Below are 25134 nucleotides of genomic sequence, written 5' to 3' on the forward strand. Positions count from 1 at the left end.
CCTTTGTCAGCTGCGAAGAGGGACAATCCCTGAGGTATATAGTGTAACTCCTCTTTCCCTTTGGTGTAAGTTTCCTGTCTCTGTGGAGTGAAGCAGGTGTGTGCAGTGTTGGTGTAAGGTTTTGTTACCGGCAAGTCCGGATGGTCTTTGCACCAAAGCTCCGGGAGTGCATGCAGGGACATGTTTGTTTCTCTGGGGTTGCTGGTTGCTGCTTTTAAAGTAGCAGACACGAGGATGAATATTTGACCCTCTCTTCTCTATTGCTGAGCACACAGAAAGGTTGCCCGCACCGATATGATGTATTTTCCTGGTCGCACCTCTGTGCTGCCCAGCCGGGGAGGCTGCTCTGCTGAATCCTGGACTTGCACAACATGGAGTTTAAGGACTCTATTCTATTCTGATGTTCCCACCCCTTTTCTCAGTACTTTTTCAGGATCTGCTGAAAGGAGGAAAGCCAGTAAAACCTCTTATTGTGCTTGTGCAGCATGTGAGAACCTTTTAACTGATGATTTTGTAGGGCATTAATGTGTGGATTATATCCCTCAGCCCATATTAAGCCAAACTCAGACTACTTATTAAATTAAACAGTTAATTTCTTGGGTGGTGACATAAGTACAGGATAAGTGTATCATGAAGGAGGATTTCATTGTTATATAGGGCAAAAGAGACATGTAAGACATATCAAATAAAATTACAGAGTAGGTGATGTACAGCCTTGTCCCTCAGGTGCCAGCGGGTGCCTGGGTTCTCTTATTGAGCTTTGTTCATCATCTAACAATTAGTCAGGAGAGATCAGGGCAGGCCCAAGATATTTTTTTCTGTAAGTAATATATATAGTTTTTTGGTTTTTTTTTCAAAATGAACGTACACAAAATTTGCAATCACATTATGGCAGGAAGAGTCAAACATACATACAATTTTAGATCGATCAAACCAGGGGCCAAGGTAATTTAACCTTGATTTTGTAAATATTCTACAGAACCATTGGGATGGCTGATACCCCTGTCATGGCTTCCCTCTAAGATTACCTCTATGTGGATCACCAAAGAAATAGATTTTGTAGTGCACAGGTTATTGAAGATATCACATATAAGTATAGGAACTGACAGACTTCAGTTGAATCTCAAGAGAGTAGACCATATGCACCCCTTTCAGGATGATGAAGTGATGTTTAGTGCCTCATCTTGATACATCTGTTGCCAGTTTGTCTACAAAGACCATTTCATAGCACTGAAGTAATGCAAAAAAGAATTGATTTCTATATGAAGCTTAATTTTCTCATCCAGAAGTATGGTTTTGGAGTAGTCTTTAGTAGTGATGTATGGCAATACCCATGGGTAATAGGGTATGTAGTCAAGAATCCGGCGGTCGAAATTCCTGAAAAACCGGCTTACAGACTAATGATAGGCCTCAAAATCCCAACACCTATCATTATCAACCCGCCGAAATCTTGGCGCCAGGCATACCGAACGAAGGTAAGCCGGGCGTCGGGACCTCTTAGGGGGTAGGGGGGGACCTCTTAGGTAGGGGGGGTTAGGTTTAGGGACTCCCGGGAGGTCTAGGGTTAGGCACTCCCCCCGGGATGGTTAGGGTTAAGCTAGGGGAAAGGGGGGTTAGGGTTCGGCACTCCCCCGGGAGGGTTAGGTTTAGTGTGTGGGGAGGGGGGGTTAGGTTTACGAACCCCTGGGGGAGGTTAGGGTTAGGCACCCCTAAGGCAGGGTTAGGGGGAAAGGGGTAGGGATAGTCTACTTACCTCTGCTGTAGGGAACTTCACCCATCGGGCTGCCGGCATCAGGATTTCCACCGCCGGCCTGATGTCCTGCTGTCATACATACCGATTCCGGGTAATAGACCCACAGTCAAAGAATTGTTTAACAACATTTCCATTTGTGAGAGACTTTCTGCTTGAGGAAACTCTGCACTCATTTATTCAGAAAGTCCTACATTCTCCTCTTACTAAAACGTCAGAGAAGCACAAAGCTACAAGCCAGGGAAGCAGTATTTTCGGTATGTTGGTGATACCACATTTAAGCAGCATTGTCATGCCTTCATTTAAGGTAAGCTGGAGCCAAAGGCAATGCACTTACTCTCTCCTGGACCCGCTTCTGCGGAGTGTTGTGGGTGACAGGGTTTCATAGTACAGTATACAGAAACATACATATATGCTCACCACTCAAGACCAGTGGGTTTGCAACATCAACCAAGGGTACAAGATAGAATGACACTCTATACCCAGAGAGATTATTTTATTGAAACTCTGAGTTCAGTGAACTAGACTCATTACCAGAGCAGTTTGCAGACTCTCTTGGAGGAAGAAGACATTTTGCACCTTTCTATTCCAAGATTTTCCTGGTAAAAGCATCTGGGGGCTTACAGTACAATTCTTGATCAATTGATTTACAACATGCAGTCCATTCTCCAGGGATCTTCCTTACATCAATAGATTAACAAGTAGCATATCTCCACATTCCTACTGTAGCTCAACATCTTCAGGTTATCACATTCTTTGTGCTTGGACGTCACTTTCAATTTACTTGTCTCTCATTTGGACAATTCTCCAAGTACCTTCACCATAGTGCTGTAGTGCTGGTGGATTTTATGGCTGCTCACAAAACAAGGAATCACTGTATGTCCTCATCTGGATGACATCCTTCTAACAGGATAATCTGAGGATGTCACCAGACACAGAACAGACAAGGTGATAAAGTTCCTGGTTGGATAATCATTACAGCTATTTAGTGCCTTCTTAACTGCTACAGTTCTTAAAAGTATCAATAGACACCGCAAAATACATTGGAGCTGATGCAAATTTGAATGCATAATTGACCTTGCATTCCGTGGACCAAAAAGAATGCTTAGATTTGCCCATATACAGTATAGAGTTGGTAGTATTAATAGTATCCGCATTCCTTCCTTTTGTGAAAACCCTAAATCTGATAGGAATATAAACTGCCGTAGATGGAGCTTACCAAGGAATGGAGGAAAGAAAACAATCTGTTTTAATATTGTTGTAAAGTCAAAAGAAGTGATGCAAAGCATCCAAGAGATGGATCTAGGACGCAATATGTGAAGCCTCTTCAGTTCTGGGCAAGGAACAGTCTCAAAAACAAAGCTTTGAACCGAAATGAGCAGCACTCCTATAGAGTGGCTCTGCAAGGCAGAAACCTGGGCTAGTGTACACATATTCTCACACTAGAGGATTCATATGCTGGCAAACCAAGATCAAGCATTTGGAAGCAATTGCCATTCTGGATGTAAGTGGTCTGCAGCTACTGTATCTTCAGCAATTGGAGTACTATGGGCAAATACTGTATTCTGAAGGACAATTGCTTGCAAGCTTGGCAAGACTCATAACTGATGAATCCTCATCTAGTTCTTCTGTCAACGCTATAATGAATATATATTCATGTGGTGACTAAGGGGTCTACATAGGCCCCTAAGTATCTGCACTTTGCAAGAAGCTTTGGCACATAATCATTTCAAATGCATGCAGAGATCAAATGGTTAGCAAGTTCCTCAAACTGAACTGGCGCAGATTGTAGATCTGAAATATTGGTCCTGCACAAAATCAGTCAAGCCTGTTCTCACATGGTTATTTATTTTTTAATTAAATTAAGTTATAGTAATTCTAATATTTTGGATGGGTGGATGCAGTTGTCAAAATGTGTCTTGTAATTTATCTTACTTTATTTATTTGTCTCATGTTCCTTTGTCTTTAGTTGTCAACATGTTCCATTTGGGCGAGTACAGGGAATGCGCACAAGGAGAGGAGAAGTGATTTTTCTGGAAGATGCCTTAGATGAAGCTCGGTCAAGAATGCTACAAAATATGACAACTGCTGAAAGTAAGTCTCCCTCCAACTACTGAACCTGATGAAGATTTCGGAAAACATAAATTTCTTTTTCATCCTATTGCTGACACTGGACCTTGAGGTCATAGATCCTCGAATAGGACCATGGCATTTTAAATAGAAAACTGTTTGTGTTCCGTCCCCTCTTATATCCACATAGGGAACTCTTCTCCGCATAGGGAAATATGTATTTTATTATTATTTTGTTTTTATTTAATTTTTTTATTTAGGGGGGGTGGGAGGGGTTAGGTTTTTGGTTTAGAGCGCCCAGAGGATGGGATGCTGTTTTGTTAGGCTACCTTCGGTAGGTTCTTTGGAACATTTAATTGTATTTTTATTTTTTTAATACATTCATTGACTAGCACCGCAGGACTGTTTTGACAACTGCAGTGCACCACTATCGGTACCTCCTCCCACCACTATCTGTACCTCCTCCCACCATGGGGCTTCGTCCTTGGAGTCGCTAGCTTTTTCAGGTAATGTCTTATTCAGCCTAGAGGTGGCTAATATCATAAGCCAGTTGATGGGTGGGAAATGTTTTCCTTTCTCACTGACAATAATTCTAATTCATGGAGGTTATATGGTTTAATTCAAGAGCTCACCAGATCAAACTCCTTATGAAATGGGAAAAATGGCCCTGTCATTTGACCATACAGCTAATATCTCTCTCTCTCATCTGATGATTGTGGGTGATTCCCAAGGCTTTCTCTGACAGTATGGTTGGAACCGTTCTCAGAGCTAGAGAGCCTGCTTCTGCAAAGACTGATCATAATGTTGAAGACTTAAGTTTCTTGGTGTGAGATAAGAAAGTTGCCAATTATCTCTTACCACTACATTTTTTTTCTCCTGGTTTTGCAGAATGGTATGGATAAGGGTTTAAAGTTCTTTTGGAGCTTCAGATCTCTGTTTTTAACCAGAAGAGTTTGGCACTCTTACTGCCTCTCAGTTCCTTGGAATTTGATTTTAGTGCTATGTGCTTTACAGCTACCTCTTTTTGAACCACTTGAGTCAGTGAAGTTGAACCAGGAGTGTTGGAATTTGAGGACTCTGTGCAGGGTTGGACTGGCCCACAGGGGTACAGGGGAAACCCCCGGTGGGCCCCACTGCCTGAGGGCCCACCCCCTTCTTTAGGAAACAGGTTCCAGACTGTGCACTTGAATTATACTGCACAGGACTATTGTGTATTTTCTACAATACATGGCTGTTATTAATCTGGTACGTTATCATGCATTCACTAGCAGTATTTACTATATATATGTATATATTTAAAGGAGCCCAGACCTCTAAGTATGGGCCCCTATCACTGCATTCCCCCGGTGGGCCCTTCATGCCCCAGTCCGACACCGACTCTGTGTTACAAGTCTTCCTATGTAAGTTATCATGAGAATAGGGCTGTTCTCTGCTGAAAACCTCTCAGTGCAGTCATGGGATTAGGTTCTCCACTTTGTTGGTACCCGATGACACGACTGGATCTCGGACGATGTCATGTCTAGTACAGGGTGTTCTGCAATTGTTCTTTCCTTAGAAAGTTATAACTGCTGTCACTGACTGGTAGTTTCAAGAGGAGGTGAGATGGCAGAGAGCTCTGATCCAGAGTTTTCTCATATACTGACAGATATTCCTCGAGGAAGCTGGGAGGGGAGGATTGGAAGTGTCCTTATCCAGCACACACTGGAAATCAAGGAAAATGAGGTATTAGAAAATCTGAACAGTTCGCTGTTTAAAAACAAAAATATATTTTTTTTCTTCATCTGCTCATGCGCTGAGCGCTCGCAAGCGGCTCGATGTTGCCCAAGTGCGCATGACGGAGGCGGCTCCGTCGTGCGCATGCGCGAGACCCGAATAACAACTGCCAAACCATCGTGATGGGTCTCGCACCAAAGGGGGCATGCTGTCGATGGTGATTGACAGCACACCGCCCCCTTTGGTGGGTGTGCCGGGGGCGTGGCTGCCCAGACGGAGGCGTTCCCATGGGAACACCTACCGTCTGGGGCCGGCCCCACTGACATCACTAGTGATGACAGTGGGAGTGCTTTTGGCTCTGATAGAGCCAAAAGCACTCCAGGGCTTGCGGCAGCGAGACCCTACCGCAGGGTCTCGTCGCAAACCCGATGGTCGCGATGGTCTTGACTAGGGGTGAGCGAGTTCGGTTCTACTCGGTTCCGTTCGGTTTTAAAAACCGAATCTTATTGGCTATCCAAAACTTGTGATAGCTGATAGCCAATAAGATTCGGTTTTTAAATCCGAACGGAACCGAGTAGAACCGAACCCGCTCACCCCTAGTCTTGACCATCGCGACCATCATTTTGGGCGCTCGCTATAGCTGTGGGTGGTCACCCACAGCTATGCGAGCGGCCAGGAGGCCACTCCAAAATGAGGAGGGACGGCCCTGATTCAGAGCGAGCGCTCTGTCAGAGCGTCCGGCTCTGAATCAGGGCCACTGTTCTAATTGAAGATTTCAGGTTCCATAGAATGCAGTGCCTGTATTCTCTCATTAGCGAGGTTAAGGCAAAATGGGAATTTCCACCTAAGGTGGATGCTTCCACAGTTCACCTATCTAAAACATCACTTTTCTGATTCCAAACACTCGCTGCCCCATAGATAAAAAAAAATTGAGGACTTCGGCAAATTGGTTTACACACAGCAGGGGCCTCCTTCAGACTTTGCATAGCTTCGACTTGGATCAGCAAGGCTGTGGAAGGGTGGTGGGAACAATAGGCTAAAGCTGGCCACACACTAGACCAATTTTCATCCAACCAGCCAACTAGTTGATTGGTAAGGTATGAAAGCAAATGACAATCAGCAGTTTGCTCCCAAATGCCAGAAAATGGACAAAAACTGTTGTTTGAACAAATTGTTTAGATCAAACATTTAACAATCTTGTCTGAACGACCGTTTTCATCTGTTTTCTGGCATTTAGGAACAAATTGCTGATCATCATTTACTCCCATACGTTACCAGATTTTCATTTCAACCAATCAACTAGTTGTATGAAAGTTGGTCTAGTGTGTGGCCAGCTTAAGGGTCTGGGCTTGCTGTAATTGGTGGAGCATATCACGGAGACGCCTCCACATATCTAGGTGACATGGGACTAATGGGCCAAGGTCTCAGTCTCAGCATTTTCAGCACACTGATTTTTTTACTTGGGAGGTGGACGAGTTTAAGAAAGCTCTTGAGTCCCTTCAACACTCTGAAGACGTCCCGTACAGCCCTGATCTAACAACAACAATTATTAGGCCACTGGAAAAGGCATTCTATTCTCCATGCCTGTTCCTAGACCCAAGGAACCTCAATTTTGTTCCTTAAACCCCTACAGTAATGTGAGGAGACAGACTTCCATGGGCCAGTTCTCAGACTCCCCCCTTGCATAGAGACATAGACAGGCAGCTGGTTGACTAGCTCCCAAGCCCTCAGACAAGCAGTCAGAATGATGGCAGGTGCCCAACATGGGTATTCCTGTGGTGAGGGATGCTAAGGTTTGAAATATTTACATTGTTTGGTGTAAAGCAAGGGGATTTACAACCTTTTCTTATCGATTGGACCGCTTGTTGCTGTTTCGGCAGTATGATCTGAGGGGAGATTTCTCAACTCTTTCATTTTTCTTTCAGTGTACGCTGCCTCTTCCATAAAGTGCAGACTTTCATGCAGGTTGTGTCGTTTGTACTTCCTCCATATATCCACCTATTAGTTCATTGGGAACTGAACTTGTTGCTGACAGCTTTGCTGCAAACTCCTTTTGAACCACTGGATTCAGTGGTCAAATCTGGAAGTTTGCCTTCCAGTTAGTTATTTCCTGAGCAAGTAGAGTTCAGGGCTGGGTACTCTTTCTTGTTTGTCTCTTTTCCTCATCTTCTATGCTGATAGGGCTGCAATTAGAACCAAACTTTATTTTCAGCTTAAAGTCATCTTTGGGTTCAATTTAAATCTGGCCATTGGAATGCAGGTGAACCAGGATAAGTCTCCAGATGAAGAGTGCACTCTTCATTCTCTGGATATAGTCAGAACATCATGTATTAATGTCTTTCCAAATAGTTGTTATGGAGATGGTTGATCGCACAAAGGGCCAGATTCAGAGTTGGGAATAGAGTAAGAAAGAGCAAGTAACTGTGTATCTTGGTAAAACCATGCTGCACTGCAAGGTCGGGCTGGGTACACATCTTTTAGTGTGTACCCAGCATAAATTAGTGTAAAGACACAGCTGCCCAGTATTTGTGGGCTGCATGCAAAATCAGCCCATTTTTACCCCACAAGCAAAAAAAAGAGCTTGCACCCCTTCTATTGTAACATGGTTTGTCCAGGTACACAGTTACTTGCTCTTTCTAACACTATTCCCAACTCTGAATCAGGCCCAAAGTCCAGTCCAGCCAAATGCCTCTAATTTTTTCTGCGTGCCTCTGTGGGGTGCAAGGGAAATTTAGTGATGTCACTGGCCGCAAAGTGCCTTCTTCTGACTATTCCAGAGGCACTTCGCGGCCATCGAGCTTAAATAAATGACCTCCCCCAGTGTTCTAATTGATACTGTAGGTTAAAATTTATGTTTGTTTAGAAATTCTGGTCGCTAGTGGTTCAGTTTATTAGATAAAATATACTGTAACTGGGAATTCATTTTTATCTAAATCTAACATATTTGTCTATTTATAGCAAGCAAAACCACTGAGGACCCTGCTTCTACTGCTGAAAAAATTGGTGTTGCAGCTCTTATTATACAGGTAAAACATACCAGTGGAAAAATTAAAATGACCATTTTATTGGCGATTTTTATTGAAAGACATAAATCTCAGTGTCTGTACTTCTTGCAGTAACCTTAATTGGAATATTAAGAGGTGCTTGGGTCTTGGGGACATAAGTGCTGAGAGGAAGCAGCAATTTTATTAACTGTTGCTGAAAATATTACAGAACGAGCAAATTTGTAAATCCCTACCTATTCTTTTTCATGCAATGAATACTTTTCTGTTATTAGGATTTGCCTTGTAACTCCTAATATTATTTATAAGATTTGTCTTTTAAATGTTTTTTTTATAAAGCTGAATATAACGTGAAATTATAACTTCTGTAATTGTGTTTCAATTTACAGTTACTCAAACACTTTGAAGCCCTGAAACTCCTAATAAATAAATGTGTGTGTGTGTGTAATATATATATATATATATATATATATATATATATTGTCAATACATTCACAATCGATTATGTTGCTACCTAGCATAAAACACAAAAATCAATGTAAACTATCAGTTCACCAATTAACAAATGTAGAGGCAGATTTATGAAATTGTGGAGAGAGATCAAGTACCAACCAAGCAGCTGCTAACTGTCACTTTACAGGCTGTACTACAAAAATGACAGAAGCGTTGATTGGTACTTTAACTCTCTCCACTGTATTTATCTCCAAGTTTTGATAAATATCCCTAGTTTATCGTGCAGATTTATATTAAACATAAAATGTGTTATCGTGTGAATTTTCATGAGATTATAGCTTTAGGGACTACGCAGAGTCAAGTAGACGTAGCGGCCTTAATTAAGGCGGTTAAATTTGTCCAGGCAATCGAGAACAAGGAACCGGCCCCAGGTCCAAAGTTACTGTTTTCAAGCGGCAGAAGTGGGTTTCAGTAGAATTCCCTAAGTCGGCGCATCTTGAGGCCCTCTTAGCGGAGGCTTCGACCATTCCTAACAGACACTTTCAGGTCTCCAAGTGCATTGCAGCCTTTTACTGGCTCCCTGCCGACGAGCGTCACAAGTTAGAGTCTCGTCCCCCAGTTGACACACATATAGCACGCCTCATTAAGAACTTTACCCTTCTTATCCCAATATGGCTTCACTTAAGGATCTGACGGATAGGAAGTTGGAAACCATTTTTAAGGTTAGTTATTCCCATGCAGATGCTATTGCACTTCTGGCTCTGGCATCTGCTTGGGTGGCTAAGGCCATCGGAAGTTGGACAGATGTCCTGGAAGGCCTCTCCTCTTGTGCTCACAGGAATCCGTTATTATCCCTAGTGGCACATGTCAAGGAAGCGGCCGTCTATCTGGACAAGGCGACCCTTGATGCTGGTATCCTTACCTCTAAAGCAGGGGTTCCCAACCACAGTCCTCAAGGCACACTAACAGTCCAGGTTTTAAGGATAGCCATAGTTGAGGACAGGTGACTTAATTAGTACCTTAGTTATTTTGATTTAACCATCTGTGCTGAAGCTTGGATATCACTAAAACCAGGACTGTTAGTGTGCCTTGAGGACCGAGGTTGGGAATCACTGCTCTAAAGTGTCAGCTACTTCCATCGGCTTCACTCCAGGTCCACACAGATTGTAAGAAGGCTCTTGAGGCTCTTTCTTATTCTGGGGATATTCTCTTGCCACGGTGGCGGCATCTAAGACAGCGTTTCTACCTACTGGGGTGGCCCCTAGGTTACGGGCGTCTAATATTTGCTCCTTCCGTCTGCAAGGAAAAGCTAAGGGCCACTCTTTCTCCGGGGTTCTTTTTCCAAGGTCTCCAAGCCCCGAAGCAAACAACTCTGTGCTGCCAGACACCTCACCAGCATTCAAGCCACCTGACAGGACGGGCCTCCATCTGGAGGACCCCAGCGTGGGAGGCCGGCTTCTGCTTTTTCTCCGAGACCTGGATGGCGTCCACGTTGGATGCCCGGATATGCAGTGCAGTTTCCCAGAGCTAGACTGTAACCTTCCAAAAGCGTCCACCAGACCAGTTTTTACCACAGGCCTTCCAGTGGATCCAGAAAAAGCAGAAGCACTGCTGGAGTCCATTCACTCCCTTCTAGCTTCGATTCAAATTATTCCAGTACCCCGGGGCTCAGAGAGGCACGGGTTTCTATGCCAACCTCTTCTTGGTTCAGAAGCTGAACGGTTTCTTTCAGCCAATCCTCACCCTGAAGTCTCTCAACCGCTTATTAAGGGTACCCAAGTTCTGCCTGGAATCTCTGTGTTCCATCATTCTGATGCTGGAATCGGGGGATTTCATGGCCTCCTTGGACATCCAGGATGCCTACACACATGTTCCTATCCGGCTCAGTCACCAGCACTTGCACTGGTTTGCGGTCCGAGAGGACCATTACTAATTTCGGGCATTTCCATTTAGTCTTTCCACCTCCTCGTGCCTTCACAAATGTTATGGCAGCTCATTGGTGGCACAGAGGTGTCGGGATTCTTCCTTACCTGAACAATGTTCTTATCCTGGCCCAGTCTCCGGATGTCCTCAAGGAACACCTATGTCTGGCGATAAATCTTCTCCAATCTCACGGGTGGATCACCAGTTTGGAGAAAATCTTCTTTAACTCCGTCTCAAGAGATGCTCTACCTGGGGGCCTTGCTGGAGTCCAAAGTTCAGAGAGTCTTCCTTCCGATGGACAAACTTTGGGACTTTCCTGGACAAGATTTGCAAGTTATTTTGCATCACTGCCGAGTGTCTATTCACTCCTGCATTCGGATCCTGAGCTCACTGGTCTCCACCTTCGACATGTTGGAGTATTCGCAGTTTCAATCCCGGCCGCTTCAGATGGAAGTTCTAACCCGATGGAACAAATCCCATGAACAGATCAAGACGCAGACAATCACTCTCTCTCTCGGGAGCTCCAGCTCACTCTCTTGTGGTGGCTTTAGGAGTCCCACTTGAACAAGAGCCACCTCAATTGGATCCAGGATTGGGTTCAACTCACCACTGACGCCAGTCTGCGCGGATGCCAGCAGTTCTTTCAGGGTCAGTGGATGGTTCAAGAGAGTCGCCTTCCAATCAACATTTTGAATCTCTGAGCGGTCTTACAGACTCCTTGTCAATGCGACTGCCATTGCGTACATCAACCATCAGGGCAACACTCGACACCATGAAGGAGATGAGTCGCATTCTCAGCTGGGCAGAGTGTCATCTACCAGCTCAGTCGGCAGTATTCATTCCAGGTGTCCAAAATGGACTTCCCAAGCCGCCAGGACGTTCACTTGGGCAAGTGAGCTCTGCATTTGGACGACTTTCAGCTACTAGTTCATTGATGGGGCCTACCGGACATCAACTTGAGTTGCCAAGGTACTGTTCTTGCACCAGGGATCCAGGAGCTCTTCTGGTGGGTGCATTAGCAGTTCGGTGGGTCTTCCGTCTCATTTACATATTCCCTCCGATCTTGCGCATTACGATGCTTATCCGCAAATTAAAACTAGAAAGTGGTAGCCTGATTCGCCGTAACTTCCGTTTGGCCATGAGGAGCTTGGTACGTGGATCTTCAAGGCCTCTCCATCGATGTGCATCTTCCGCTGCAGATGGATCTACTGTCTCAGTGCCCGTGCTTCTAATTGGACCTGGTCTGTCTCGCTTTAATGGGGTGGCTCTTGAGACATCCGTCCTGAGGTCCAAAAGCTTATCCAGGTCGGTTATCTGTACCATGCTAAATGCCCGTAAACTCACTTCGGCTAGGATTTGGGTTTGAAAGATTTTCTTCTCTCCTTCCTGCAAATCGGTCTGGATTTGAGTCTGCGCCTTTCATCCTTGAAGCTTCAGGTTCCAGCCCTATCTGTACTCTCTCAGAGATGGATTGCATTGTTGCATGATGTCAGAACTTTCTTTCAGGGAGTCCTCCACATGCAGCCCCCTTTTGTTCCTCCGGTGGCTCCATAGAACTTGTCTTTATTGCTTCAGGCTCTTCAGTCTTTCTTAGAGTCTGTGGAAATTCGCTGGCTCTTGTGGAAGACTGTATTCCTTCTGCCCATTGTGTCAGACTTTAGCGTGCTGTCATGTCGCTCTCCATTTCTGGTCTTTCAATCAGACTTTTTTAGACATGGTTAGGCTACATTCCGAAGGTAGTTTGTTGGTTTCATATCAACCAGGAGATTGTGGTTCCGGTCTTTCAGTCACCTGATTTTTTTGCCAGAGGAGGCCTCTTTGGATGTGGTGTGGACCTTCCAGATCTTCGTAGACTGCACTAGGGATATCCATTAGTCAGATTCCCTTTTTGTACTCTATGGCTTTCAAAAATGGGGCTGGCCGGCTATGAAGCAGACCTTGACCCGATGGCTCCTTTTGACCATCTACCCCGTGTATGCCTTTGGGTAGAGAGTTCCCAGAGCAGCTCAGGAGTGCCCCCTCCCTTAGGGGAACTGCTTTGGGACATCCAAGCATAATCCCTGTATCCCCAATAGAGAGGGAAAGACAAGGAGACCTATGTTCTTACCTGGTTAAATCCTTTTCTTCGAGATCCATAGGGAACAAGGTGCCCACCCTGATGCACCTGGCTTGCGGGGGTTTGTTCTGTCTCTGGTTCCTTTGTCCTTTACTTCGGTGTGTTTGGATCTGTGTCTGTGCCGGTCTTCCTTCTCCTTCTCACTACTGCCTTGGGTTTACTACCTTAACTGGCCTGCTGGGGTATAGGGGAGAAGGAGCCTGGGCTGCCAGTCAAAGACTTAAACTGTTTTGTGCCCAATCTCATCTGCACAGCCTATACCCTATCGTAATTCCGGCGTTCCCTGTGGATCTGGAAGAAAACGATTTAACCAGGCAAGAACATAAATCATTTTTCATTTATGAATTGCGAAAATTTCTTATCGTTCACATTTTTAAATTTTTAATACATTTGTAGAGTGTATTAAACTTTTCTAAAAATCATTACATCTTGTGTCCACCTCATATCTTCCAGCAAAGGTCTCCCCTCAAAAATTGTCTGTAAAAACCCAAAGTTGATTCCCCTTTTCCACTGCCGCAAAAACACAGGTTATTGCCGTGTCAACCTGGGTTGCGGCTTGCTAGAAATGGCTCCTAGGAAAAAATCCCGGGTCGGCAGACCCGACATTTTTTCCCGGGTCTCGAGCATGGTTTTACACTGGTAAAACCCGGGTCACGATCAGTGTAAACTGGTAACCCGGGTCCGACCCGGGACTCGTTTACAGCATGGTGATTGCATGAAATCAGATGCTGTCTGTGACAGCTGTCATCGGGGAGGGAGAAATTACAGCCTCCCCGTATGGTCTGGACCATTCAGGTTTGTACCTCATCCCCACTTCATACAGGGAGACTGTAATCTCTCCTTCCCCATGTCCCCGGAGACAGCTGTGCCATCAGACAGCCTCCCAAAAGACCCCCTCCTCTGGTCTGGCATTCAGGGTAGAGCTGGAGTTTCCAGCGTTTGGTGATTACATCATCTCCAAACACCAGCACTGCACCCGTGTGCAGTGTGAACAGTGTGCGCCGCAGTGGGAATGGGGTAAATCCCGGTCTGACCCGGCTTGGAACCGTGGGCTCGATTCAAGTACATTCACACCATGTGTCTGGTGCACATGGATATAAAACCAAGCAACATTTTTATCACGCAATGAAAGTATGCAAATCCGCGATCACAAGACAAGGCAATAGCACGCCCACTGTGTCTTTAGCGTGCGATCGCTCTGTGTATGCAGATACCCACCAGCCTGTCTTAATGCACACTTTCCCACGTCGTGTCCAGGAAGTGTATGCAACCATCGGTAAGATCGAGTACCATTGGAAGCGATCACAGCACGTGTGGCTGACCATACCCTACCGCAAGCACTACGAGTGCTTCTGTGTGAGTTTCAGTCATGTGGCGTGTACTATGATGCTGTGTCTTAATTATGCACGCCTCTGAAACGGCGTTGAGACACTCGGGCACGCCTGGGTTCGCACCACCACTCCCCCGTTTTTATGGACCATCCCCTGTCAGCACCCTCAAACGGCTTGTCCTGTCACTCTAGCTTGCGAGCTGTCTATGCACAGCGGTCGAACGTTTCCCGATCTCACGGACTAGTTTGCGCACTGAGATGCATATGCATGCGCAGATTGCAAAAATTGGCTTGCTGCGTGCGAACGCAGCCTAGCAAGCGGGTTTGATTAGGGCCCTGTGTTCCAAATCCCGGGTCAGACCCAGGATTTTTTTGGAAAAGGGGTATTAGTTGATCTTTTTATTTATTTTTATTATTATTTTTTGAAGCTTCAGGTGAACTGGAATAAAGAATTTAACAAAAGGTTCATAACCATATGGATGCTCTATTGTATATCATAAAGTATTAATGTTTTTCAAATTTGTAATAACATTTTGTCATAAAGAACCCTGCACCACTTTTTATTCAAAGTTTATAAAAAACAAATGGTACTTCCCTATTTGCACAATGAGCAGCCTATGGGCCTCATTCAGACCCGCTCGCAAGCGCCTATGCACTCACAAGCTGGTCGATGTTGAGGCCCTGCGCACGCGCAAGCCTCGGAGCGAGAGAGAAATTCTCTCACTCCGGGGCTCACTACAACAGGGGCGGCTGTCGATAGTGATCGACAGCTTGCACCGTTTTGTAGGTGGGGTGGGAGGGTGGCTGGCCAAATTGAGGCGTTCCCAACGGAATGCCTGCCCTTTGGGGGCGGCCCCACTGACATCACTCGTGATGTCAGTGGTGAGCTTCCGGCTCTAATAGAGCCGAAAGCTCACTGGGGCTTGCGGTAGACAAGACCCTACCACAAGAGTCTCCTCGCAAGCCCCGATGGTCGCGATGGTATTGACCATCGCGAACATCAACCTGGCCACTCGGTAAAGTTGTGGGTGGTCACCCACAGCCTAGCGAGCGGCCAGGAGGCCGGCTCTGAACATAGAAGCGGCCGCCCTCATTCATAGCGAGCGCTCGCATTTTGCGAGCGACTCTGAATGAGGTCCTATATGTGTTGCATGAATAGAGGGACCCCACCTATTTTCCCCAAGACAAAAACCGTAATATCAAATAGCTCACAAAATGACATTAAAAATATTAACCACACTTCCTTACACTTCTTTAGGGAGAGAATCCACTCCAATCTCAGTTGTCAAGTATATATAAAAGAGAGAAAAAACTCAACATGTCCTCGCGTGATACAGTTTTTTGAAATGGGTCAGCAGTAAAATAACACCATGTGAGGTTTTGTATGTTTATAAAAAAAGATTTGGTAGGGATGCCCCCTAAGCATTCCACTCACACATTATGGGTGGATAAGCAAGTGTGTCAAGTAAATCTTTCTTCTGACGATTTCACATTCACCATCGATATAGTATGACAGTTGTGAGACAGGCACAGTTTGTTTGCCTTTCTCTCCTTTTGTTGGAGATTGACCTTCTTTTCCCCTTTTTATTGGAGACGTAGGGGGGAATTCAGTTACACATGATAAAGCGAAAACTTAACATCTGTGTTTTGGTGCGATATTTTTGCGTCTTTTGTCTATGCACGCTCCCGTTTTTCGCAGTGATGTGCGGGCAGGTGAGGCAGAGCCTTTCCTGTCATACTTCGGTATACTCCAGTTATTTGATATATAAAAAAATAAGAAAAATGTAAAGAAAATATTATAAATATCTTTTTTGTATTAATTATCTTTATAGTCAAAACTCGGGAATAAAAAGTGTATGGCAGGTGAGGCACTGCCTCCCCTGTCTACCTTTTCCGCACATCCCTGATCAAAACACACCAAATGTCCAGCACGATATACTGCTGCACCTATGTATAATGCCCACATGAACCCTCAGGTTCATATATGTATGTGTAAATGTGGCTCTGATCCTAGCCAGTGCCTTCCCAGCCATTTACCTCACCAAACATCACTGGTTTTTCGCACTATCCTATTAATATGAATTTGCACGAACACTGTTCGTACAGGTGAATTTGGTGAAATCTGTCCGTACCATATAAAAAGGATAACTGACATAAGAAAGCAATATAGAAGTGTATTAGTGGCTCTAATAACAGTATTATGGGTTCTTAAATTGTGTCAAATGGCTGTTGTATGCATATTTGTATAACATTGGAAAAATGATTAAAAGCTAATTTTTTGGGACAAAATGTATTGCAAGAATATTAGTTCTAAAAGTGCACTTTAAAAAAAAAAAAAAATGTAAATACACTAGGTGCAGCCACCTGCAATGTTTAAAACACATGACCCATTTTCCAACTATTAATTTTTTCACCCAAAAAATTACATGCCATTATTGGACAAATTAAGCAAATTAAAATTTTTTACCTAATTTGTCGTTAGGGGGGTGTCCCAATGGGTTCTGAACCAAGTCCCCACATTTTTAGCCAAAAATAGGGATTTTGCACAACTTTTCACCGAGATAGTGAAAACTTTTCGCCAGTTTTTGTCTATGGAGATTTTGCACGTGTAAAAACTTTGACAATAGGATTGCACAATAAACCTTTTTCTCCGCAAAGTTCGACGTGCAAAAACTATTTGCAAAACAGCGTTTTTTAATGGCCCGTAGTCCTCCAGTGTGGATAACCACATTAATCATAAAAGGACAGACAAGTGCCAAAAGGGTTCACAAAGCAGAAATACCTTTATTTACAACATAAAAACAGTAGACAGTCCAAATAAAAATAAGGTAACTCATACCGGGTACTGGGGAGAAGTCTAAGATGTAAAGAAAACGGGGCCCCATGGTATAAACAATCCTTTCTGACTTCAGTACGGTCACCCACCAAAGAGGTTGAACTGTCCCCACCTAGTCATGCCACCATAAAGTCACATTAATGACAGACGGTAAGTGTGTTTGGGCATTCCAGTAGTTACAAGATCCTTGTAGTTTCCCTGCTCAGAGTAGCCTGACTACCATTCTCAGTCTGACGTTCCTGGTGTATTGTAACAGACATTAGTGTTGTATGAGGATTTGGTAACAAAGAACAATTGGGTGCACTTTGAATCCACCACTGTTGTGATCTTTTGTTTGTTAAATATACTACATGCAACTTACCGTACCATGCAAATAATTTACATATCTAGTTTTAGTCTATCACGAGTTTTAAGAAAATGCTGTACAGATACTTGAGATCTGTATTACCTGTATTTCTTTCCTTTCTGTAGCCCTAATTTGCACATTTCTATCCAGAAACGCACAGCTTTGTTGGATATCATACTTTAGCGGTTTTCTATTTTATTGTAAACATAGGAAATTTGCAGAGTTGTGCGCATCAAACTAAGGGCCTGATTCAGACCCAGTCGCAAGCGCTGAGCGCTCGCAACCGGGTCGATGGTGGCCCACAGCGCATGCGCACGACGGAGTCTGCTCCGTCGTGCGCATGCGCGAGACCCGGCTAGCAACGGTCACTCTGTCGCTCCGGGTCTTGCACCAAAGGGGGCGAGCTGTCGATGTTGAGTGACAGCTTGCCCCCTTTGGTGGGCGGGCAGGGGGGTGGCTGTCCAAACGGAGGCGTTCCCGAGGGAACACTTGCCGTTTGGGGGCGGCCCCACTGATATCACGAGTGATGTCAGTGGAGAGATTCCGGCTCTGTTAGAGCCGAAATCTCTCTGGGGCTTGCGGCCACGAAACCCTACCACAAGGGTCTCGTCGCAAGCCTGATGGTCTTGACCATCGCGACCATCATCATGGCCGCTCGCTATTGCTGCGGGTGGTCACCCACAGCTATGCGAGAGGCCTGGAGGCCGCTCCTAAACAACAAAAAAAAAAAAAACGCCCTGATTCAGAACGAGCGTTCTTTCAGAGCGTCCGGCACTGAATCCGGCCCTAAATGCATATATTCACCCCTGCCCTGAGTTGTATTCACTGCTGCGGCCGTACTGTCCCATCATAACACTTTGTCTCTCAACTGTCATCATTATCAGTGCACACTTGGACCAGCCCTATACCTGATACAAAATATCAGTCTGAAATTAGGCATGTTTAAACATACGTACAATTCAGTTACCACGGCCTCTCTGAATTTGGCCTATGTAAAAATGCCTAGTTACAGTCCAGTTACGCCCCTCCGCTTGCGAGTGATATGCGTACAGCTCTGCATTGCCTGCAGCTGTGTAAGCTTGGTTCTGGAACATGCACAGTGCAACAATATGTGCTCTACCAACTGACTTGCACCAGTTACATCGTACTCATTTACTTGTTTCCATTTCAGGATTTTAAGGGTCCACTTGTGTCGGATTACCGCTTTCATTGGGACCAAGCTCTCCAGAGTTGCGGTGATACTGGTGTCTTTTTGCAGTATACACACGCACGATTGCACAGGTGATAATATATATTTGTTTTATAATGATAGCTAGTATTCTGAGGGGTCCATTTACTAAGCAGTGTTAGGAGACTGACTTCTCACTTTTCACTCTGTGATAAGATGCCAGCCAATCAGCACCCAACGGTCATTTTTAAAACACAGCCTGTGAGATGACAGTTGGGAGCTGATTGGCTGGCACCTTATCACTGATTTATCACTTTTCACTATGACTCCTAACACTGCTTAGTAAATAGACACCTAAGAGCCTTATCGGCACCAGATTCAGTTTAGCTGGAATAAAATGCATAATATGTGTGATTAGGAAACTGTGACTGCTTTAAGTAAATTAATATTAGTATGGTGGTTTTGGCAAGAATATTACAACACTCAATCTATAAAATGGATAAAATAACTCAATTTCATTAGGTCCTGTTTTGCATGGTTACGTTTGCTATCACAAGAATAGCGGTGGTACAAGCACTGCTGCTCTACAATCTCAGGATGGCGATAGTGAGTCCGTGAAAGGAAAAACATGTTTAATAGCTAAAATAGAGCATTTTCTTTTAACAAAAAAAAAAAATATGTATTTTTTTTTTATTTATTAATTTTCATTAAAACTGCACCTGGGAACCCACTAGTGCTTTTAGGGCAGTGCACATGTATAATCTGGCAATGTACGGTTACACATATGCAGAAGATACCACAACTGGTTATCACTGCAAAAATCGGTCTACTTCTCTTTTGACCAGTGGAGTCATACATTAATCTGGTATTACCTTAGTATTTTAACTCTGTACTTGTACAATAAGTGGACCAATTCTTTAACACTTTTTGTAGGGTTGATTTGCTATTTTCCTCCTTCCACATGTATGTTAAAGTGAGTGAAAACTAACATATGCTGAAGCCAGGCATTACTAGCACTTCTTATTGTGGAAAACTGCTAAGTATGGATACAGCAGCACATCTGGGAATTAATACATGATTTACGTTATTTGTTTACAGCTTACTTGCTTTGTGGAATACAAGAGAGCAAGAAGAGTTCAACGTGGCCTGTTTGCAGGACCCTTCTGTTATTTCCACTTTGCAGCATCTTATCAGGTAATTTCTTACAATCTGCAGTATAATGCAGAACAATAAGCTGATCTTTATGCATGACAGCCACACAGTGGAGAACCTTTATGCAAATTGGTGGAAAAGGGGGTGTGGCTTATAACAGCTAATTAATCAGACTAGTCGTGAAAAACGAAAATAACATTTATTTTTTAAATCCATTTTCAAAAGTGTCACAAGTACATTTTGTCATTTGAAAGCAATAATGTAATTTGTTCAGATATAGCGGAGTTCTTTGCAACAGAAGTATTCTAACAGGCCGGTTGGTCTATTCCAGAAGTAACCAAAATCTGCCATTACTATTCAGATTTAAAGGATATCCCTGCTTCAGTCCAGATGGTTAAATTAAGTTGACTGAGGTACTAATTAAGTCACCTATGCTGAAGCATGGATACCCTTAAAACGTGAACTGTAATGGCGGGGTTTGGGAACCTCTGGTCTATGTTATTCTCTTTGACTCAGTGAGAACTGTACATCCTCTATATCAGTGGTTCTCAAATTCAGTCCTCAAGTACCACCAACAGGTCATGTTTTGTGGATTTCTGTAATCATGCATATGTGAGATAATATATACAGGGTAAATACGGGTAAAATAAGTACTGAACACATCAACATTTTTCTCAGTAAATTATATAGTAATGAAATTTTCATCAAATGTCAGCAACAACCCTTGCAATCTACACATGCAAAGAAATCAAACCATAGATGTCCATAAATTGTTATGTGTAATAATGTGAAATGACGCAGAGAAAAAGTATAGAACACACTTACTAAAATTTATTTAATACTTTGTATTGAGAAACTAGTCGCATGCATTGCTTAGTGCGTGATTTTGGCCCATTCTTTCATACAAATAGTCTTCAAATCTTGAAGGTTCTGTGGGCCTCTTCTATGAACTCTGGCCCTGATTCAGAGCCGGACGCTCTGACAGAGCGCTCGCTCTGAATCGGGGCCGTCCCTCTTAGTGTTTGGAGCGGCCTCCTGGCCGCTCGCATAGCTGCCGGTGACCACCCACAGCTATAGCGAGCGGCCAAAATGATTGTCGCGATGGTCAAGACCATCGCGACCATCGGGCTTGCGACGAGACCCTTGCGGTAGGGTCTCGTTGCCGCAAGCCCTGGAATGCTTTTGTCTCTATCAGAGCCAAAAGCACTCCCACTGACATCACTAGTGATGTCAGTGGGGCCGGCCCCAGACGGTAGGCGTTCCCATGGGAACGCCTCCGTCTGGGCAGCCACGCCCCAGGCACGCTCACCAAAGGGGGCGTGCTGTCAATCACCATGGACAGCACGCCCCCTTTGGTGCAAGACCCATAACGACGGCTTGGCCGTCATTATTCGGGTCTCGCGCATGTGCACGACGGAGCCGCCTCCGTCATGCGCACTTGGGCAACATCGACCCACTTGCAAGCGCTCAGCGCTCGCAAGTGGGTCTGAATCAGGCCCTCTGATTTTTAGTTCCTTCCATAGATTTTCAATTGGATTCAAGTCAGGTTATTGACTGGGCCATTCTAGCAGCTTTATTTTCTTTCTCTTAGCAAAGTAGAAAAACCAATCTTGCAGTCAGAGGAAAACTGGTTTTGGTTTTCATTTATAAATTAGGCTTCTAATGGCTTGTAGTGCCGAGTATTTACACAAATATCTCATCTGTGATGCCATTTTGCATTCTTGTCTAAATGTTATGTTTAAATTTTTTACAGATATGATGAAGTAATATTCAAGTCATTAAAAGAATTTCAACCAAGATATTTGGTTGCTTACCTTCTGGGCCTTGGGTAAATATCGACACTAATCCACACTAAATCGTCTCATTAATTAAACTAATTACACGTGTATTTCTGCCTGTATCCCTCCTTCAGATGATCGGCAGTACACCACTATCAGAGAGTACAATACATTGATTGCTTACTTCTGCTCTTGGTTGGCTGAAGACCTGTTAAAATGTATATTTATTATAGTATCATTAGTTAGTAGTAGCCATAAAACACTTGTGTGGACCTTGAATCACATGAATATTCTAGACCTGGTCGGATTAAGGTTTATGGGGGCCCCAGGGCAACTAACTCGTGGGGGCCCCTACCAATAAAATTGTCAATGAGAGATGCTGGCGATGTTCTTAAAATGTATAAAGTGTAAATGCTCCCGCACTGCAAATGTATTAAACACACTGTAGTGTCCCAACTTCACAATATGCCACATAGAAATTCCAGTGCACATATGCCACCCTCACTGGTGATGTAGCTATGTTTGGGAGCCCTGGGCGAGCATCTCAGCTGACCTGTTAATCCAGCTCTGATTCTAGGGCTATTTTATAACCATACCCTATAATTTATCTACTTTTTTTAACAGTATTATTCTTGGCTTCATATATGTACAACCAGTATTGAAGTACCCGTATTCTGAAATATACATATAGGGGGGTTATTTATTAATGGTACAGGTTAGAAAAGCCCACACCCCAAAAGCACTTTTGAAATGAGTAAATCGTACCAGTGATGCAATAACGCCACAATTTCAGCCACGCCGCTAAGTTAGTTTCCTCCCTGACCTACTGTACAGTACTTTGTGAATAACACTCCAATGTATATCATCTGAGGTTGTCCCTTGCAGCAGGATTTCAGTTTTGCAGGAATTTTATACAATAAGTTTTCCATTTTATTCAAATTACTATTTGGATAGTTTGTTTAGTATAATTGCCTTTTTCTTATTTTTCAGCCATTTAGCTAATGTTGCACATCAGTCGCTCCATGTTAAAGGAAGCACTCCAGAGGTCACACATGTAAGTCTACATCTCCCATCAGTTTTCATATATATTTACATTTATTGCTTGTACCAGAATTTTATTGGAGATGATGCTGTTTGGTGTTCAGTATAAGTAACAATTCACGTGTTCGGTCTACATCAGAATATATCAAATGGGGCATTACAAACGCCATGAAAGGTAGTTTTTCTTTATGATTGTTTACATTCAGATTTTTTTTGAGATTCAGTCCGTCTTGACTTCAAAAACTGTAGTATTAGTAATATAACACTTGTTGTTTCTACAGGCTCGACTTCATTTTTTCAACAGCATACGGATAGTTCTAGCCAATGGAATGAAACTTCTCGGGATTACACCTGTTGATAAAATGTAACTAGAATACACAATAGAATGTATCAAATGTTTAATAAAACTTTATCTAACGAGACATCTCCTTCTTACAAATAATTACCCATGGTATACTACCTAAAACAAATAATCTAACATGTTCAATATGTGTTACAACAGGAAACAACTCTGGGTCAGTGTGCACCAGCACTAATCTAATTTCTGGATTCCAGTCTAAAACTGGGTACACACTGAGACACGATATGTAGTTTCCTGCGGAATCTGAACTACATAATGGCCGCATCGCTCAGTGTGTACAGCCAATATGTGCGCTCCATCGGTATTGTTTGGTTGGCCGTGCTGCACGTGCAACCGGTCGATATCGCATGCAGCCGTCATTCATTACCTCGTTCTAATGTGTACCCGCAGTACGATATATTGGCCTGTCGGGCTAACATATCGGAACGGTACACAATGCTCATTGTGTACCCGGCTTAAGAACTAAATGCTAGCAACGTTTACATTTTAGCTTGGTCAATATTGTAAAAGGCCTGGAGAAAAGCATAAGTGTGTGTAGGGGAGTAAATCAGAGTCACATTTTCACAACAGCCAAGTGTACACTGTAATAATCATATAACTGAAGATTAAGAATTAGTCACAGAACATCAAAGGACCATATAGAAACCAACGAAAAGGACCACAGAAGGGTATCTGGCTAAATATCATAGCAGCCATAACAAATAACATCGTAGTCAGTCGCGAAAGGACAGGTAAAATAAACACTTTCGGAAGGTATACAGTGTGGTTCCTCCTTGTATCACAACTAAGGGCTGTATTCAATTAGTTTCGCACCAGCAAAACTTTTTCGCATGGCGAGGTTTTTGCCTACATCGCTGGTTTTGTATGCGGAAAAGTTACAGGCGCGTTCCCACTATTTGCCGCATTCAATTAGAAAGGACGCGAAAATGGTACCTGGCGAAACTAAAACAGGCAAAAAGTCCTGTCAAAAATGGGAAACTCAGCCCGACACCCCCCAAATGATGCACTAACATTGGGGATCACTATAGATGCCCCCCTATTAGCCCTAATGAAGGTATTTGGGGTACTTAAGTTGTGTCAATTGGTGCCAATTAGCGGCGAAGAATAGCATAAAGCAGTTGTTTTATGTGAAATTAATTACTCCCATCAAATTTGGGGTACTGGAAAATGTGTGCTAGTATATCCTTAAGTTGCTAAAGTGAGGGTTTTTTTTTCCCCCAAAATATATTATTAATGCTTTGTATAGTACAATAAGTATACATATATAATAGTCAATATTGTATAAGCAAGACAAATTAGTGACAGGGATAAATGAAGGGAGATAACCCCTATAGCAAAGCCAAATATTTTTTTTGTTTTTGTGAAAACAATATAGATTAATATATTTGTGAACAGAGAAAGTTACATAACTATCTTAGCTGGGATATACAGTACAAATTCAATATATCAAGGAAGAAATTGAACATCAAATCAAAATTACAAATAACCAGCACAACAGGTGCTTACCCGAGGCCCACAAGTCGCCAATCCATCCATGGGACAAACCAAAAATAAAAGGATAAATAGTAGGGAAGAGGATAGTCAAATGATATGTGTAGAAAACAAAAATACAAAATACAAGAAAGATAGTATAAAGAAGAGCTAAAGAGTAATGGGGTTTTGATCAGCCAATACTAATAAGAGAACTAGGAGGTATACTGGAAGCAACTCCGGATAGCTAGTTTAATAGACAATGGGAGCGTCTGAATATATTTGCTCCAACATTGAATAAAGAGACACTAACGTCTAAATTATTTTACAGTTATTTCCAGCCAGCCCATGGTAAATAAAAAGATGAGTCTAGAAGTGACCATGGCTAAAGTGGGTACAGAGTCATGGATTCATTGTAGAAGGATAGCTTTTCTGCCAACTTCCGCTAGAAGTAGTAGTCATTTTTTATCAGCCAGGGGGATACCAGGTTGGTCAGCTAAATAGCCAAATATTGCCCAAGGTGCTGTGCACCAGAATTATATACCTAAAGTGGTATTACCATAATGAGTCAAGTCTTTCCAGAATTGTTGGATGTATTGGCAGTCCCAAAAGTTTAAGATCTGAC

At 43.4% G+C, this 25134-nt stretch overlaps 1 protein-coding gene across 1 annotated transcript in view; it reads left to right on the plus strand.

Annotated features, from left to right (window-relative positions):
• Positions 1 to 23093, plus strand: part of RARS2 (arginyl-tRNA synthetase 2, mitochondrial) — an 86743-nt gene extending 63650 nt beyond the window's left edge. The window contains exons 14-20 of the mRNA XM_088471930.1: positions 3720 to 3844; positions 8492 to 8559; positions 18711 to 18820; positions 19806 to 19901; positions 21613 to 21687; positions 22628 to 22691; positions 22960 to 23093. Of these exons, the coding sequence (XP_088328056.1) occupies positions 3720 to 3844; positions 8492 to 8559; positions 18711 to 18820; positions 19806 to 19901; positions 21613 to 21687; positions 22628 to 22691; positions 22960 to 23046 (625 nt within the window). The 3' untranslated portion in view covers positions 23047 to 23093. The remainder of the gene's footprint in view (positions 1 to 3719; positions 3845 to 8491; positions 8560 to 18710; positions 18821 to 19805; positions 19902 to 21612; positions 21688 to 22627; positions 22692 to 22959) is intronic.
• Positions 23094 to 25134: the final 2041 nt, after the last annotated feature.

The sequence above is a fragment of the Taudactylus pleione genome, unplaced genomic scaffold (assembly GCF_031769625.1).
Source record: "Taudactylus pleione unplaced genomic scaffold, aTauple2 ptg000015l, whole genome shotgun sequence".
NCBI lineage: Eukaryota > Metazoa > Chordata > Amphibia > Anura > Myobatrachidae > Taudactylus > Taudactylus pleione.